General features: G+C 35.3%; 6 protein-coding genes across 10 annotated transcripts; 3 read left to right on the forward strand and 3 right to left on the reverse strand.

Annotated features, from left to right (window-relative positions):
• Positions 1-26: 26 nt before the first annotated feature.
• LOC109604497 (CBY1-interacting BAR domain-containing protein 1) lies at positions 27-1,560 on the forward strand. Its single transcript, XM_049966553.1, has 4 exons — positions 27-96; positions 336-747; positions 873-1,097; positions 1,252-1,560. The coding sequence occupies exons 1-4, from the start codon at positions 65-67 to the stop codon at positions 1,531-1,533; spliced, it is 951 nt and encodes a 316-aa protein (XP_049822510.1). The 5' UTR covers positions 27-64; the 3' UTR covers positions 1,534-1,560.
• Positions 1,561-1,818: 258 nt separating this feature from the next.
• Positions 1,819-2,542, reverse strand: LOC109604498 (heat shock factor-binding protein 1). The gene is made up of 2 exons (XM_020021033.2): positions 2,299-2,542; positions 1,819-2,239 (listed from the first exon to the last, which is right to left on the reverse strand). The coding sequence occupies exons 1-2, from the start codon at positions 2,389-2,391 to the stop codon at positions 2,078-2,080; spliced, it is 255 nt and encodes an 84-aa protein (XP_019876592.1). The 5' UTR covers positions 2,392-2,542; the 3' UTR covers positions 1,819-2,077.
• A 391-nt stretch (positions 2,543-2,933) lies between these two features.
• LOC109604493 (EGF domain-specific O-linked N-acetylglucosamine transferase) lies at positions 2,934-5,426 on the forward strand. The gene is made up of 4 exons (XM_020021028.2): positions 2,934-3,736; positions 4,125-4,734; positions 4,792-4,894; positions 4,950-5,426. Exons 1-4 carry the CDS (start codon positions 3,061-3,063, stop codon positions 5,313-5,315), a joined length of 1,755 nt encoding a protein of 584 aa, XP_019876587.2. The 5' UTR covers positions 2,934-3,060; the 3' UTR covers positions 5,316-5,426.
• Positions 5,427-5,463: 37 nt separating this feature from the next.
• On the reverse strand, positions 5,464-7,870 carry LOC109604492 (uncharacterized). Its single transcript, XM_020021025.2, has 2 exons — positions 6,943-7,870; positions 5,464-6,878 (listed from the first exon to the last, which is right to left on the reverse strand). The coding sequence occupies exon 2, from the start codon at positions 6,864-6,866 to the stop codon at positions 5,517-5,519; it is 1,350 nt and encodes a 449-aa protein (XP_019876584.2). The 5' UTR covers positions 6,867-6,878; positions 6,943-7,870; the 3' UTR covers positions 5,464-5,516.
• Positions 7,871-8,280: 410 nt separating this feature from the next.
• On the forward strand, positions 8,281-12,946 carry LOC109604500 (TBC1 domain family member 20). 4 transcript variants are annotated; one of them, XM_049966550.1, is made up of 8 exons: positions 8,281-8,385; positions 8,601-9,451; positions 9,505-9,624; positions 9,679-9,923; positions 9,978-10,171; positions 10,224-10,550; positions 10,820-11,029; positions 12,875-12,946. In XM_049966550.1, exons 2-8 carry the CDS (start codon positions 9,325-9,327, stop codon positions 12,894-12,896), a joined length of 1,245 nt encoding a protein of 414 aa, XP_049822507.1. In that variant the 5' UTR covers positions 8,281-8,385; positions 8,601-9,324; the 3' UTR covers positions 12,897-12,946. The 4 variants fall into 4 exon arrangements, with proteins under 4 accessions (XP_049822507.1, XP_049822508.1, XP_049822506.1 ...); XM_049966551.1 differs by lacking the exon at positions 12,875-12,946 and adding an exon at positions 11,695-12,306; XM_049966549.1 differs by lacking the exon at positions 12,875-12,946 and adding an exon at positions 11,477-11,571.
• Positions 12,339-14,502, reverse strand: LOC109604501 (phospholipase A2 group XV). 2 transcript variants are annotated; one of them, XM_020021035.2, is made up of 5 exons: positions 13,872-14,502; positions 13,560-13,787; positions 13,335-13,506; positions 13,156-13,278; positions 12,339-12,729 (listed from the first exon to the last, which is right to left on the reverse strand). In XM_020021035.2, exons 1-5 carry the CDS (start codon positions 14,332-14,334, stop codon positions 12,453-12,455), a joined length of 1,263 nt encoding a protein of 420 aa, XP_019876594.2. In that variant the 5' UTR covers positions 14,335-14,502; the 3' UTR covers positions 12,339-12,452. The 2 variants fall into 2 exon arrangements, with proteins under 2 accessions (XP_019876594.2, XP_019876595.2); XM_020021036.2 differs by having other exon boundaries at positions 12,339-12,675; positions 13,872-14,495.
• Between the last annotated feature and the right edge of the window lie 320 nt (positions 14,503-14,822).

The following is a 14,822-nucleotide window of genomic DNA, read 5'->3' on the forward strand; positions in this document are numbered from 1 at the left end:
ACCCTTTGTTTGTATTCAATGGTCCACTGACATTTAGTATACATGTCAGTTTGCCTAAACAACAATGTTGAACTCCTTCAGAGCCAAAAGTAGTTGGTAAATATGCTAAATTAATACTTCAAATGAAATATTTTAAAGATGCTGAGAAGAAATTAAAATGTATTCACGATTTATCTGTTACACCAAACATCCACGTATTTATTGGAATAAAGTAAACAATAACACATCTTATCGCCTTAATGCTAGCAAAACACTCCAAAAATAACCGATCGAAATCTGTTCAAACCAATAAGCTTGTTTACTGCACCATCATATAAAAACGCCGCTATTTTTAGTGAGACCGAGGCGAAATTCATGCAAGATCGCATCGTATCAGTGGAGAGGACCGTGTCCGATTTGTGCAACATTTTCGCCGGCTATTCCCGCAAAGCGGCCCGTCTGCGCGACAAAAACGACGAAATATCAAAAGCGGCGGCCACGTTTGCCGAAAACGAGCAAATAAACAAATCGCTGGCGGTTGGTTTGGAGAATTTCTCGGAGTCCATTTCGACCGTGGCCGATTACGGCGACGCGAGGGTGCAATTGATCGATGCTAAGGTCGTCAATGAGTTTTCGAGGTACGACGGCATATGCAAACACGTCAAGGATGAAGTCAAGGATATCTACGTCGCCAGGGACAAAGAGATCAACAAGAAGAGGCAACTGGAGAGGATCAAGGAGAGGAATCCCAGGAACAGGCAAACAATTGTACGATTTAATGCAGTTAATGTATTCATACTTACCTGTAGAGGGGGATTGGGTCAAGAAAACATGTTTAATTTATTTAACAAAACAATATCCATACATAGTTTATACAAATCGTTAAATTTTAGATACAGGCTGAAACTGAATTGGTCAAAGCTACGGCTGAAGTAACGAGGAGCGTTCACAATTTGGAAGAAAAAGTAACTTCTTTTGAGCGACAAAAAATCCACGACATTAAATCCACCTTCTTGGACTTCATAAGCATCGAAATGGGTTATCATGCTAAAGCTTTAGAAGTTTTAACTAAAGCTTACAAAGATATCAATTCAATTGACCAGGAATCAGACTTAGAAGTACGTAAAAAAACTCCGATAACACAAAAAATTCCACACTTTTTTGTTCATAACTTTAACAACAGTGTTCAGGCCAAAATGTGGCAGTTTTGAATTGAATTTAACTTTCACAAGAAAACAAAAAAGTCTCTGTAACGTTCAATGTTTGTTTCAGGAATTCAAGAAGACCTTACGCACGCCAGGAAACGCTCAAGTGTCGAGCAAACCGTCGCTATTTAAGTCCGGAAACACGTTCGGCTCATTAAGTACTTTATTTACGGCCACTCAAGCCAAGAGTGCAAACAACACAAAGAAAATGTCCAAAAGCGAGGAAACTTTGGACTCCATGAAGCACAGCATGACAGAAAGTGATGAAAGTGTCGCAGACCTCAGCGAAAATTTGACTGATACTTATAAAAAAAGTTCACCTGTTGTTGTTAGACGACATTTAAATTAATCATCTAATAAAATTAATAAAACGCTTCGACACACTTTATTATTAAATATTCATAATGAGTTTTATTCACTAAGCAAATTGTTAATAAGTTACAAAGCTTTAAGTAAGAAGAAAAAACTAAAATAAGACATTTTATCTGATAGTATCATATTGTTGTCATGCACGCAAAGAATTACAGCTATCCTAATAATTTGTTTAGTGAATCAAACTGTTTTTACTATTTATGAATAAAAAGCAAAACGACTTTTATTAAACTCGAAAGCCTCCATAATACTTCAAACACAGTAAACCTAAACACATATTTATTATTAATATTATATCTACAAAGGGGTAAAAAATGAACCACTAACTTAGACAATTAATACTTACATAATTAAACAATTGGAAATAAATAACATTATAATTACAGTAAGCTGTTTCAAGTCTAGTAAAGTCCTCTATCATATGAGTGTACTTTCGGTGGGACACATGACAAATGAGGTTCTCTTGAACGTGCCAAGGGACTTTCATGACTGTGAGACAGGTGACTGCTTCTATCGTAAAGTCATTTCTCTTGGATGCTGCCCTCAACGCCCGCCTGAGTCATCAGGTCGCCTATATTTTTTTCCAGATCATCGATTCGGTTGCCCATTTCGTCTATCCTGGTGAGAATTTGGTCAGACATGTTTTGGAATTTGTCTTGGATGTTTTGCAGGATACCTTGTACCTGAAGAGTATAAAAAGACGACGTATAGGTTAGGACAAACAATAAAAAGTTTTACTCACATATAATGTTAGTTCCTGCACATTTTTAGGGTCGTTCGTTACCGTGGCGTAGGTCTCTGCTTCGCTGGCCATTGTTGTCTTGCCTTCTGCCATGGATTTTTCCTTTTGTTGAAAATCTTGCGTATTAAATGTTGTGGATGTTTTATCGATGTCGCTAGTGTGTACCTGGCACGGGCGCGTATTACAATTCGTATTTCACTAACTCTCATTTATTAATTTTAATAGAAAAATTCATTGGATTTTGTCACGATATCTTCGTGAACAATCCAATGTTTGTCAAATATTGACAATGACATCCAATAAATTAAAGTTCAAATTATACGATGATCTTTATGAAAACAAACTTTAAAAACATGTTTTAATACTATGTTTGTTTAAATTATTACAATAAATATTTACAAATATTTAAAAACTTATTTGCAAACAGAAAATAAACCATTTACTGTTGAAAACAAATTATACTTCTACCAATAACAATATCTTATTTATGTATATTTTCCATAACATGTTGAGTCAACGTCGCCGACTTTTGGCTATTTATGTAACAAATGCGTTGCAACTAATAAACTAATTTGAATATTTGAGATCATTGCTCCTGCGATGATTCAATCATTTCCCCGGGGCAGATGTTATGCAACCTTGATAGCACCCACTCGGAAATGTGAACAATCCAGTAAAAAAGTGTGCGTAAAAATGCCCACAGAAAAATGCAGATGCAGTTAGTTTAGTTTTTTTATAGTATTTACGAGTACACAAATCGCAATGTTTAAGTTATATGTAGTATTTACGTTCCTAGTACAAGTTTTATGTGATAACTTTACAAGTATTAACTTACCTGAAGAGCACCTCCAGTACTACTTTAGAAACTTCCCGGACGTGGCGAGGAAATGCGAGAACGACGATGCTTGTCCGTATAAACAGCATCTAAATAAGGATAAGTGCTGGGGTTATGAGTATGATTGCAAATGGGAGCAACAATATTCTGAGCCTCTATGTCCCGGTGACCATCGAGGTTGGGTCAAAACGAAGTTTGACCAGATCAACACGTTTTACACCCAGACTGATTTTGGATATGTAAAGCAGCAGCTGAGGGAAATGAAAATTCTTTGTGAACCTCTGTTTCCTGATGACAGTTCCCTGGAGTGTTCTGATCATTTGAGGTTTTGTCGTGGCAGGAATCTGATGATCAATTTCACTTCTCTGTTAACTAGGGAAGATCCAATTAGGTACAAAATGGATGTGCTCAAGGAGGGTGAAATTGGAGGCTATTGTCAGCTGCATGCACAAAGAAAGGAAGAACAGACTGACCATGTCAGTCCACTGCAAAGTTGGGGGCCTGAACTCAGGTATTTTACTAGGCTCAACCGTAGACCTCTTGTTGAAGGAGACTGTGATGTAGTTGTAGAAAAACCCACATTTATAATGAAGATTGATGCTAGTATGTATATTTGATTTATTTTATTATTTAATATTAACTCACTCTAAGACTGTTATGTCATTAATCTTAAACTCAGTAACATTAACATACTATTTAATTAAGATGCATTTGTAGAATAAATTATCATTTATAAACTTTCATAACACATATATTAAGTATAAGTAATAAAATTTAATGTATATAAACGTTTGTGTCAAAGTACTCTTTGGTTTATATAATTAAAATATAATAAACTTCATGTACTATATAAATAAATAAATTATATAATAATAATTATATTATTATTTATTATATAATAAATTGATATTCTTGTTATAAAACTTGCTTATTTGCTTTAGCCATTAACGAATACATTAAAAATTTATTTTTCTTTTTAATATTTTTTCAGCTGTGAATATGTATCACCATTTCTGCGATTTCGTTAACTTATACGCTTCTCTACACTTAAATGCAACCCAAAAAGACGCATTTTCGACTGACGTACAAATATTAATCTGGGAGACGTACACCTACCGATCGGCCTTCGAGGATACCTGGGAGGCGTTCACCGACCATCCGATTTTAGACTTAAAAGCCTTCCGGGGTGAGACCGTATGCTTCAAGAACGTGGTGTTCCCATTGCTACCTCGAATGATTTTCGGACTGTATTACAATACTCCCATTATTTATGGTTGTGAGAAGAGCGGTCTTTTCGACGCGTTTTCCCAGCACGTCTTGCACCGATTGAAAATACCGTTCCACCAAAGAACTGATCATAGAATTAAGATTACTTTTATATCTAGGGACACGAAGTTCAGGCGGGTTTTGAACGAGGATGAATTGTTGGAGGAGCTCCGGAAAAATGAGAATTATGATGTGAAAAAGGTGGTGTACAATAGGAATGTTCCTTTTAAAACACAGTTGGAAATAACTAGGAATACTGATGTTCTTATTGGAATCCATGGAGCTGGATTGACTCATTTGCTGTTTCTACCCATTTGGGCATCTGTTTTTGAGCTGTAAGTATTTATATAGAAAGTAAAAACATATTTGTTTTACCATTTGATGATTTTAAGGTATAATTGTGAAGATTCTAGTTGTTATTTGGATTTGGCAAGGTTGAGAGGCGTTAAATATTTCACTTGGGAGGACACATCAAAATTAATAACTCAACAGGATGTATGTTGAATAATTAACAGCTATTTGGTGTCTAATTTTATATTTACTTTTCTAGGAGCCTCATAATGGTGGAGCTCATGCCAAATTTGCTAATTACATATTTGATAAGAATGAATTTGTAAGAATTGTTGATAAGGCAGCAGAGCATGTTAAAAATAGCACAAAGTTTAATGAGCTTATTGAGAGTGTTACTACAAGTTCTAAAGAAAATAATATAGAGTCAGAAACAGAAAATATTACAAGTGAAGAACTAGAAATAAATAAAATTACTCCTAATGGAGAGGATGTATCAAACAAAAACTTTGATGATACTGATCAAAATTCAATTGATAAACTGAAAGATTCAGTTGAACATATTTCAAATTTGGAACAAACTAACAGTGATAATATAATTTCAGATACTAATCACGACGAACTATAATTAAATTAAAGAATATCTGAAATGTCTTACTTATTTTTATAATCTCATATTTTAGTTTTAAGGCAAACTAATGTGATCATATTTTTATAATAAATTTATTATTGCTTAAAATATTTATTACTTCGCCTCGATATAAATAAAACACAACTTCTACAATAGATTATATTGTTTCTCTTAAATTAACATATATAATAATTTGGTTTATTTAAGTTTGATTATTTTTAATACTGATATTTTTTTATGACTCAGCACACAAACTATTAAGCAATTTACAGCCATATAGCCTGAAACAATCAGCAGGCCAATTAGACTGTTTAGTGACATTGTATCAACACACATATTAATTAAACCTGTCAGAATATTGGCAATTAAAAAAAATACCAGTGCGTTATCATTGATTGCCTTGTAAATAAATGGAGTGTACACAAGATTAGTCAGTCTGTTACATAAATACCGCTCCTGATAAAGTTCATATATGAAAAATAAGCCAGTCATGAATGAGCCCAAGAAAAGGATCCAGAAACAGAAGGCTGCGTTCGCAGTCCTTCTAGATATGTCTGTTGAAACACTTAGAGAAATAGTCAGAATAAACGTAATTAATGTAAATAAAAAGATTTTCTTCAATGTGTTAAACTTGTCATTGTTTAATAAAATTTTACCAAAATGAACAGAAAATAGATAGATTGCTAAGTATCCGAATGACGAATAGATGCCTTCTCTGTTGGCAGCCAGGAATGTGGTCCTTGGAATGTCTGAGAAAATGAACTGATTTAAACCAGATTGTAAGCAAAACTCGTGCAAAGTCACGACGGTTATGGCCGCGAAAAGGGCGCCGTTTTGACAATACTTTAAAACCATCGACCCAAACAGTTTTACAACACCCAAAGTCACGAAGAAATTCCAGTGAGTGCCGTATTCCATTGCGGGGACATGGTAATCAGTCTGTTTGACTAGAAAGAATCTACCGAAACCCATGACAAAAAGTGGTAAGGAATTTTTGAACGAATCTTGTATGGGTTCCAGTTTATTTTTGACTTCCGGAGCGACGATCCCGTTCGAATAGACATAGAGAGCAGCTCCAACATCCATGAGGCTCACTCCAACAGTCTCAGTCTTGGCGAATCTTAGAGGGAATATTTTAAAATCAACAGCCAAAATGGCTATGACAGACATCAAGTTAATTGTGGATCTGGCGTTTGTAATGAAGTTTTTTATTTTGGCCTGTTCAGGTGGTTTCTTGTTTTGCTCTGGTAAAATGTTTACCATCAACAGAAAACCGAACATGGTCAAACCAGACAGTAATAGAGCTATTGAAATGTACTGTTCGAGTACTGTCATGCTGAAAATAATTTGCAGGACAATAATGGCAAACTCAATAATGTAAATGCGAGTTGAGCCCTGTTTTTTACGGGTTTGCAGTGCAAGTGAATCAATGACGGTGGCCGTTACCGTGTAGTAGAAGGCTGGGATTAAAATTTCGACAATTTCCAGCATTGTCGTTCCCTCATTGTGGTAGACTCTGTTCTTGCGCCATTCTGTGTGGTCAGACATTTTTGTGTTGTCCTAAAAAAGTAACAGAGTGACTTTTGACAAAGTTCAGCACATGAAATAGACTTTTTTAACTTACCTCTAATGTTTACTTAAGTATGGTGACAATGCGTTCAATATTTCTAGTCTAAATGAAACAGATATGAGATAAGTGGTTATTTACTTTCCAATTCAGTGTCTTCAGGAACTTGTTGTTCAGTGGGGTACATAATATATAACTACATTGTTGTGTTCCAATTAATTTTATTATAGGTAGTTATTTAGCTTTTTTAACTAAATTTAAATATTAGATACTGTGACATTTAGACATAACCTTACATCTTCTCCCCCTCCTCTGACAGGGACTTTTGTTTGAGGCGTCTACGGATGAATTTTGAAATCCTTCCCGCCAAGCTGGAACGCCTTGTGATAATACCGGATAAATTTAAGTCGTGTTCAGTTGAAGGCCGGTCCTCAATACCCTTATTTTCAGCGACGCTCTCTCTATCATCCTCTTTACTGTCAGTATCATCAGAAACGCTCGAATCGACCAAATACTTCTGTCTGGAAGCCGACTTTTCCATTTTTATTTGTGGGTCCCAAGACGACAGGGGTACTAAATACTCGTCCCCTTCGTTGTAAATATTCTGCCCGACCAAAGTGGCCAGATTCACTAAAGAGGGACTCTCCCCCAAATGCGTACCGTCGCCGGGGATGGCCACATCTTCCATGTCCCATTTCTCAAAGTCAATCTGATTTTTCTTCATCGAATTGTCCCTGCGTATCCGTACGACGGTGATTTCGGAATCCGTGTGTTTTATTGTCGAACCGTTCGAACTGTCGGCCTCGTTTAACACGGTGCTGTCGTTGAATCTGACGAAACGTTCGTTCGCACCGATGGATGTTGAGTAAACGTACCGATAATTTATCAGGTTCGATTGTTTGTCTACGTTGTAATGACCTAAACGTTTGCGGGCATCGATTATGTCTTCAATGTGTTTGTATATGACTTCATTTAAATTTGATAATTCGTGATCGATCATTTTCATACGGGAATTTGAAAACTGCCGCCAGTAAAGTAAATTTTAAATCGAAGTTGAATGTTGTCAAGATGGAGGTGCCATCTTGTGGCGAGTATTTTCTAATTCGTATTCTGACAGTGGCGGCTACACGGAGGAGGCAGGTGAGGTTTGAATCGTCTATAAAAGTGATTTTGTTGACAAAGTTAATATTAAAAAATATTTTTGACGTGAAAACTTCTTTAGCCACGTTGCATAGGCACAGTGTGCTATGCACCTTAGACACTTTTTGGATGGGTGAAATCTTGTGCGTTCGCGTCACCGACATGCTTATACCAATATTTCTGTAGCTGTACAGCTGATGTATAGTGCTGTGTATATCTTATAAGTGGTAGATAAGCCTATTGTATCTTTTTTAGAACAAAATGAAATAATTGAAAGTACAAGCCTTAAGTATTGTTAAAATTTATGATGACAATGATGCAAACAATTAAAATAATGTTAAAAATCGAGTACATTGAAATGTAAGTAAATATTTGAATAATAAAAAACCACACAAGCATGCATATAATTTTTGATCGGAGTGTCAATATATGTGAAAACCAAATTGATGTTGATAATTTTAATTCAAACATTATGAAATTCCAAATTTTAATAATAAATGTCCTAAGTTTTTACTTTTATCGACAGTCTTTATAACTGCCAATTTTATTTTTTTTATGTTTTTTATTATTTTTAGGGTAATTTGTTGTAAAACCGACAATGGAATAAGCAGTAACAGTTTTGTATTAAATTTCAATGCGTTTTAAGGTTGGAGTATTGTTTCAATGGTAGGGGAGCTGAGGAGTGCCTCCAACCAATGAGATAACTCCAAATACCAATACTAACGAAGCTTCCGAACATTACCGATTCTTCAGTTTCAAAAACTACATGATGGTGTGTGTGTCTGGTAGAAGTTGTGAAAACGTTTTTAATATATCAGCTGACAAAATGTTTGTTGGCAAAGAATTAATCCGCCCAATTCCTAATTTGAATACTTTAACAAATACGAGACAAAAAACGAGGGTTTTCGTGGTGCGACAAATTTAATTAGCTAACGGGATGTACAGTAATGAATAAGTTATTTTGATGACCATATATTTTGTTTTCAAAAGGTAGTGAAGATGTTATTATTTTGCTCCATATTTAATACGCCTCACTAAACTCAAACCTCACGAGCCGCCACTGATCTTCACCGCCTGATGAAAATTAAACAAATTCACAACATATAAATCTCTGCCTTGTATGAACAAGATAAATAAAACTTTGTAAATGTGTATTTAGTCAATTTCATTATAATGAAATATCGGTGATTAAAACTAAATATCAACTTATGACAAACAGCTGATTAGATCTGTCCAATTTGACAGTTCGGGGAGGTTATATGTTTTGTTATGGATATTGAACCGCAAATTAAGTAAAAAATGGACAACCACACATCAGAAATCAGCAGTTTGGATGAAAGCACATCACCACTAAACAACGAATCGCCGTACAAGAATGTGGACGACACGGACGTCGACACCAGATCCGAATTGAAATTCGATCAAGGTAATATGTTTTTGTGTTGGTTCGCTCGGGTTCGCCAATTTGCTTGTTTACAGACGTGCAAACGCCCGAAGAAACGGATAAGAAAAAGAGAATTGAATCGGCTTTGAGTTCGGGGGCTTCCACATTGAAAACCTGGAAGGACTTTGCACTTGTTCGACATGGTTTAGTTTCAGGTAAATAACTTGTCCTATTTATTGGAATGTAGTGCATTAATTGCGTTTCGTTAGACGATTTGCGGCGTAAAGTGTGGCCTCTGTTGCTGGAAGTGGATCCAGAATCTAATGAGAACACCCCATCACTTCAGGATTTGTCCAATCATCCTGAGTATGACCAAGTTGTAGTTGATGTAAACAGATCTCTTAGGAGGTTTCCTCCTGGCATTCCATATGAGCAAAGAGTTGCATTACAGGATCAGTTAACAGTGTTAATTTTAAGAGTTATAATTAAGTATCCACATTTAAGATACTATCAGGTTAGTGTTGCAAATTCTGTTGATTTAAGTTGTGTTTTATGTGATAAATTTCAGGGTTATCATGATGTTGCAGTTACATTTTTGTTAGTGGTAGGTGAAGCTGTTGCATTTAGGATAATGGAAAAACTTAGCACTCATCACTTAAGGGAGTGTATGGAACCCACAATGGAAAAGACAGATTATAGGTTGAACTACATCTACTCCCTTCTAAAGGAAGCTGACAAAGACCTTCACGATTTTATGGATAGGTTTGGACAATACTGCCATACAATATGACATGTACTATTATATAATTTCTAGGGCTGAAGTGGGCACAATGTTTGCTTTACCTTGGTATCTTACATGGTTTGGCCATTCCCTCAACCAATACAGAGACGTCGTCCGACTGTACGACTACTTCCTAGCCTCGCCCCCCTTAATGCCCTTATATGTAGCCACAGCATTGGTAATACACCGGAGGCAGGAAGTATTCGACGCGGGCTGCGACATGGCCAGCGTACACGTCGTCCTCTCCCAAATACCAGACAACTTGGACTTCGAAGAGATATTGGTGCAAGCGTCCAAGTATTACAAAAACTACCCTCCAGACACGTTGGAGGGATACGTGAAAAAGAGAATACACGAACAGTATGTACACTTTGGCATCTTTTACTATTTACGAATGGTTTTCTGTTTCCTTCGCAATCTGTTGACTTTCCGCCTCTGTCTTCTACAACTAGCTTGCATCATATTCCGTAGACATAAGAATAAACATCTGTAGCGTTTATATTTTCCGCCTCCTCTTTTTTATTTGTTAAATAAATCCTTAGCTTTGTTTTATTTTCGAGCTTTCGCATTTCTAACCCAAGTCCCGCTTCTGAATGTCTTCTTACATTGTTACGTGACTTTGTTTTAAGAACGCTAAGGCGAAGAAGAGACCAGGAAGAGATGCGCAGGCGGCAGAACAGAAACAAGAGTCTGTGGGTCAGACTGAACAAACAGATCGGCCCTTGGCTTTTGGTCACGAGGGGCAAATACGGGCTGTTATTCGCGGCCGCCACTGTTATTATCGGATTCTATGCTTATTACTTGAAATACACAGAATCCAGCCGACTGCCCATAATCAGGTAAAGTATTACCTAGTTATATAAATGAACAATTAAAACTTGAGGGGATTGTGTGTACATAAATCCTTACAGTTACTTTTATTCAAGTCTCCTGCACCAGTTCAGTACACTAACATTACATAAACATGCACAGCATATTACAGAATGATTTAAAATTATATACACTTTACTAACAAATTACGATTTATGTACAAATGAAATACACTAATAAAGTAATAGGCACATAATGTGGTATTTCAGCTATAAATCCCCCATAATTATGATAATGGTTGTTTAAAGTACTGATGTTATGTTTTAGCTCCTTAATCAAAGTTTTACAATCTTTTAAAAATTACTACGGATTGGAGTGATCATTATAAAATTATATAAACCAGGGAAAATATGGCTGAAACCACTAAATATTTGATTCTCACTTTAATTTATCATTATTTTTATTATCTGCATTAGGAAATTGGGACACAATGAGGGGGAAGATGTCCTTTGACCTTGTTTATGTTTATGTGCAAGAATTATTTTTAAATAAAACTAATTTTTACAAACTGTTTTGTTTTACTTAATTAAACTGGAATAATTAAGCCTTAATGAACAAACTCTTTTTGGTGTTGGTGACATAATTACACATTCAAAATTGTTATTGTATCTACTAATGACCGTTTTCTTTTCAGTTATTTTAAAACATGACAATTACTGATACCTGGGTCTATAAATGAGATGATGCATAGTCGATTTTATTCGATATTCTAATTTATTTTTCATTTTGTGTTTGTCTTGATAATATGTGTAAATAAGAGAAACATGTAGCTACTATATTGTTATTCCAATAGATGAGGCCAAATATTTATCGGAATTTACACATATTATATTCTTGTGATTTATTATTTATGCTATGAAATATTTTAATTGCCAAAATTAGCTTTAAGTACGATTCGTAATTTTTAAACTGATATTTCTATGAATGTGAGGTACTCAAAACGGTATTAAATTGGGGTGTATTTTATTTAAACTGTTTAGAGTTGACTTTTGTATTAACTTAAAACCAAAAGATTTCTTGTGTGATATTTATTTATTAAAATTGCATTTATATATTTGTTGTTTAGTAGGTATAGGTTTTTTTATATTGCTTTATTGCATGATCTATCTACCATTAAGTAATATTTGAAAATTAGATTGTCACGTTAATTTTTGTAACACTGTATAAACGCAAAATGTACATAAGCACCAGTGCAGACCTGTATTTATTGTAAAATTGTTTATAGAAAATAAATATCTTATCTAAACATGTTTCCTTTTCCTACGTCAAATTAAAAGCTAATTCGAAAAAATATTTATTAACAAAATACCAGTTATCACATCATAAGAGAGCAAGGAAGACAAAATAAATAAACAGACGCGGCATTCCACCCAAACCAACTAAAAATTCGTTTCAAATTCCATTAACCAAAGCTGCCAAATAATCTAATACATCTGGATTGTTCAATATTTGCAAATGATCGACCTTTTCGAACGGAATCACGTGAATCTTTTGCTTCTGGAGGCTACGCCAGTGGAGGCAACCCTCCAACGATCGCCTGTTAACGGTACCGTCCCCGTCACCGTAAATCAAAGTGGGGTAACCGTCCAGCCATGTGCCCGGTTTATAGTGCAATCTATAACGGAAACGGTTTAATGAATACCACTTTTGATGTCTAATATAGCTCAATCTACAAAAGCAGAAAAAACACCTACACAACACAAAAAACTAACACAAATAGATGGATGATGGGATGATACATACTGTGTCTTTTATGCATGCGTTTTGGACAATAGTCATGATTACTATATTTATATACAAACTTCTGATTTCAGCGAAAATGTCATGGTGTTGTGATGTCCACATAAAAATCATTCAGCAGAAATATTTATACTATGAAAAATAAAGTTTAATTGCAGAAAAATTGGTTGTAATTTTTAATAGTAGAGGTAATAATTGGTAATTAGATATCACTGTTTTATGAATTTGATGATAGTAAGAATATTTGTCTACTTATTTGTGCCAACATAAGCTGAACACACTCATAATTTACAAGCATAGATGAGAAGCCACCAAATGAACTGATATAAGTGATGACATTAATGTGATTACTTACTTTTCCACAGTGTTTACATTTACTCCATAAAGACAATGAACTTCAACACCAGGTGGTTTAAAATTTAGTTGATATGGCTCAGTATCTTGTCTCATTTCCCAACCATCAGGAAATGCTATGTCACTGCAATCAATTATTTACAGTAAGAAGATTGCACAATATACACAATGAGGTCTTACTTAAAAAATTCTTTCAGATCATTAATAGTGAAATTCTTCTTTTCAGTTTCAATGAGTATTTCATCAGGTTTCCAATAAAGCTTGGAAGGCAACAACCAAGACAAACTGGGTGATGTAATTTGTTCAGCCCTCAACACACTTTCTCTCAAAACATATGAACCTAAGTCATCCCCTGAAAAATTCATATTGAAATATTGATATGACACAAAACTGCACACACATTACCAATAGCATACACTTTGATAGCCTTCATGGATCCTCCCCAAACAGCACTTAGAGTCACCAAACTTTTAATGTATTGGTCCTTCCATTTTTGGGTTTGTTGATTCAGAAAGTGCAAGGACATCAACCCACCCATGGAGTGAGCCAAGAGGATGACTGGGGTGTTGCCATTCATACTGTATGTATCTTCAATGAGCTTCTTCAGGTTTACGAAAAACTCCTGATTCTCATCTAAAAGATGGGGTGAATTACAAGGTAAAGGGTTATTAATAAGTGATCACACAAACTCAAATTAATACCTAAATATCTACATACTTGGAGCTCTTCTGAAGTCATATGGGGCACCCCTGAGACTCTTATTCCTCTCATGTCCAAGACTGACCATAAGATTACCGATATCCTTGAAGTAGGCTCCACTACTTGCATGACTTGGATCCAGCCACTCAACAGTCTCGGTTTGCCCAAATCCGGGTATCCGAATGTCAACTCCTTCTGCGTTTCTCGTGGTTCTTGTGACGTTGTCGTAGGTGAGCTTGATGTTGTCTATCCAACAATCGATGACCAGAGGCACCAGCAGTTCCATGTTGAGCCAGATGTTGAAGTAGTCTTTGGTTTGTTTTTCGCATATGTAGTGTACGACATTTGTGCGGTTCAGTTTGGCTTCGACTTGGCTGCCGCCGTCGCCCGGTATGAGTATAATTGGATTCAGGTAGCCCCATACCAGGTTAAGTATGGAAAGGAAGTAGACTATTGTTCTTCGATTGCAGGTTATTGTCATTCTCGTTGCGAGTTAAATTTAACGCGCGCACTATCGCAAGCGAATGATTAATTCATTTAAATGTGTTTTTGAGCCATAATTAATTAAATAAATAGACGATTATACCATCGGTTTGTTGATAAACACATCGATCTTTTCTCTCGGCGCAAGCGCGGATTTTAAATGCGAACATGTGATTTTTTTCAGTCTTGACCCGAACGACCTTTGAAATATGCAAGAATTTTTCTGAATTACCAATGAGTTGCTCTCGTTGCGCATTAAGTTCATGGTTAACCTCATTTGTTTGTTGTTTCGTCGATTGTTTATTTTAGAAACACGTGTGCTTAACGTCAGATTTATTAATATTACAAAATGTGTTTTTCCTAGATAATTTAATTATATTAAATAAAAATATAAATTATAGTCAAATGTTGGATTAATAATGATTTGTAAATTAAATTATTATTTATAATTTTTGAAATTTTACACATAAATGTGTGAAACACGAT

Source organism: Aethina tumida, chromosome 4 (assembly GCF_024364675.1).
Source record: "Aethina tumida isolate Nest 87 chromosome 4, icAetTumi1.1, whole genome shotgun sequence".
Lineage (NCBI taxonomy): Eukaryota > Metazoa > Arthropoda > Insecta > Coleoptera > Nitidulidae > Aethina > Aethina tumida.

Coding starts and splice junctions, on each gene's coding strand:
- LOC109604498 (XM_020021033.2), bottom strand. CDS start 2,391: ATGGCAGAAGGCAAGACAACAATGGCCAGCGAAGCAGAGACCTACGCC. Junction 2,240..2,298: donor TGCAGGAACTAACATTATAT/GTGAGTAAAACT, acceptor TATACTCTTCAG/GTACAAGGTATCCTGCAAAA.
- LOC109604493 (XM_020021028.2), top strand. CDS start 3,061: ATGTTTAAGTTATATGTAGTATTTACGTTCCTAGTACAAGTTTTATGT. Junction 4,735..4,791: donor TGGGCATCTGTTTTTGAGCT/GTAAGTATTTAT, acceptor GATGATTTTAAG/GTATAATTGTGAAGATTCTA. Junction 4,895..4,949: donor AATTAATAACTCAACAGGAT/GTATGTTGAATA, acceptor TTACTTTTCTAG/GAGCCTCATAATGGTGGAGC.
- LOC109604501 (XM_020021035.2), bottom strand. CDS start 14,334: ATGACAATAACCTGCAATCGAAGAACAATAGTCTACTTCCTTTCCATA. Junction 13,279..13,334: donor GATCTGAAAGAATTTTTTAA/GTAAGACCTCAT, acceptor AATTGATTGCAG/TGACATAGCATTTCCTGATG. Junction 12,730..13,155: donor AATGTAAACACTGTGGAAAA/GTAAGTAATCAC, acceptor CTGCTTTTGTAG/ATTGAGCTATATTAGACATC.
- LOC109604492 (XM_020021025.2), bottom strand. CDS start 6,866: ATGTCTGACCACACAGAATGGCGCAAGAACAGAGTCTACCACAATGAG.
- LOC109604497 (XM_049966553.1), top strand. CDS start 65: ATGTTGAACTCCTTCAGAGCCAAAAGTAGTTG. Junction 97..335: donor TTCAGAGCCAAAAGTAGTTG/GTAAATATGCTA, acceptor CGCTATTTTTAG/TGAGACCGAGGCGAAATTCA. Junction 748..872: donor CCAGGAACAGGCAAACAATT/GTACGATTTAAT, acceptor GTTAAATTTTAG/ATACAGGCTGAAACTGAATT.
- LOC109604500 (XM_020021034.2), top strand. CDS start 9,325: ATGGACAACCACACATCAGAAATCAGCAGTTTGGATGAAAGCACATCA. Junction 10,551..10,819: donor AAAAAGAGAATACACGAACA/GTATGTACACTT, acceptor CTTTGTTTTAAG/AACGCTAAGGCGAAGAAGAG. Junction 11,030..11,327: donor AGCCGACTGCCCATAATCAG/GTAAAGTATTAC, acceptor GTTATGTTTTAG/CTCCTTAATCAAAGTTTTAC.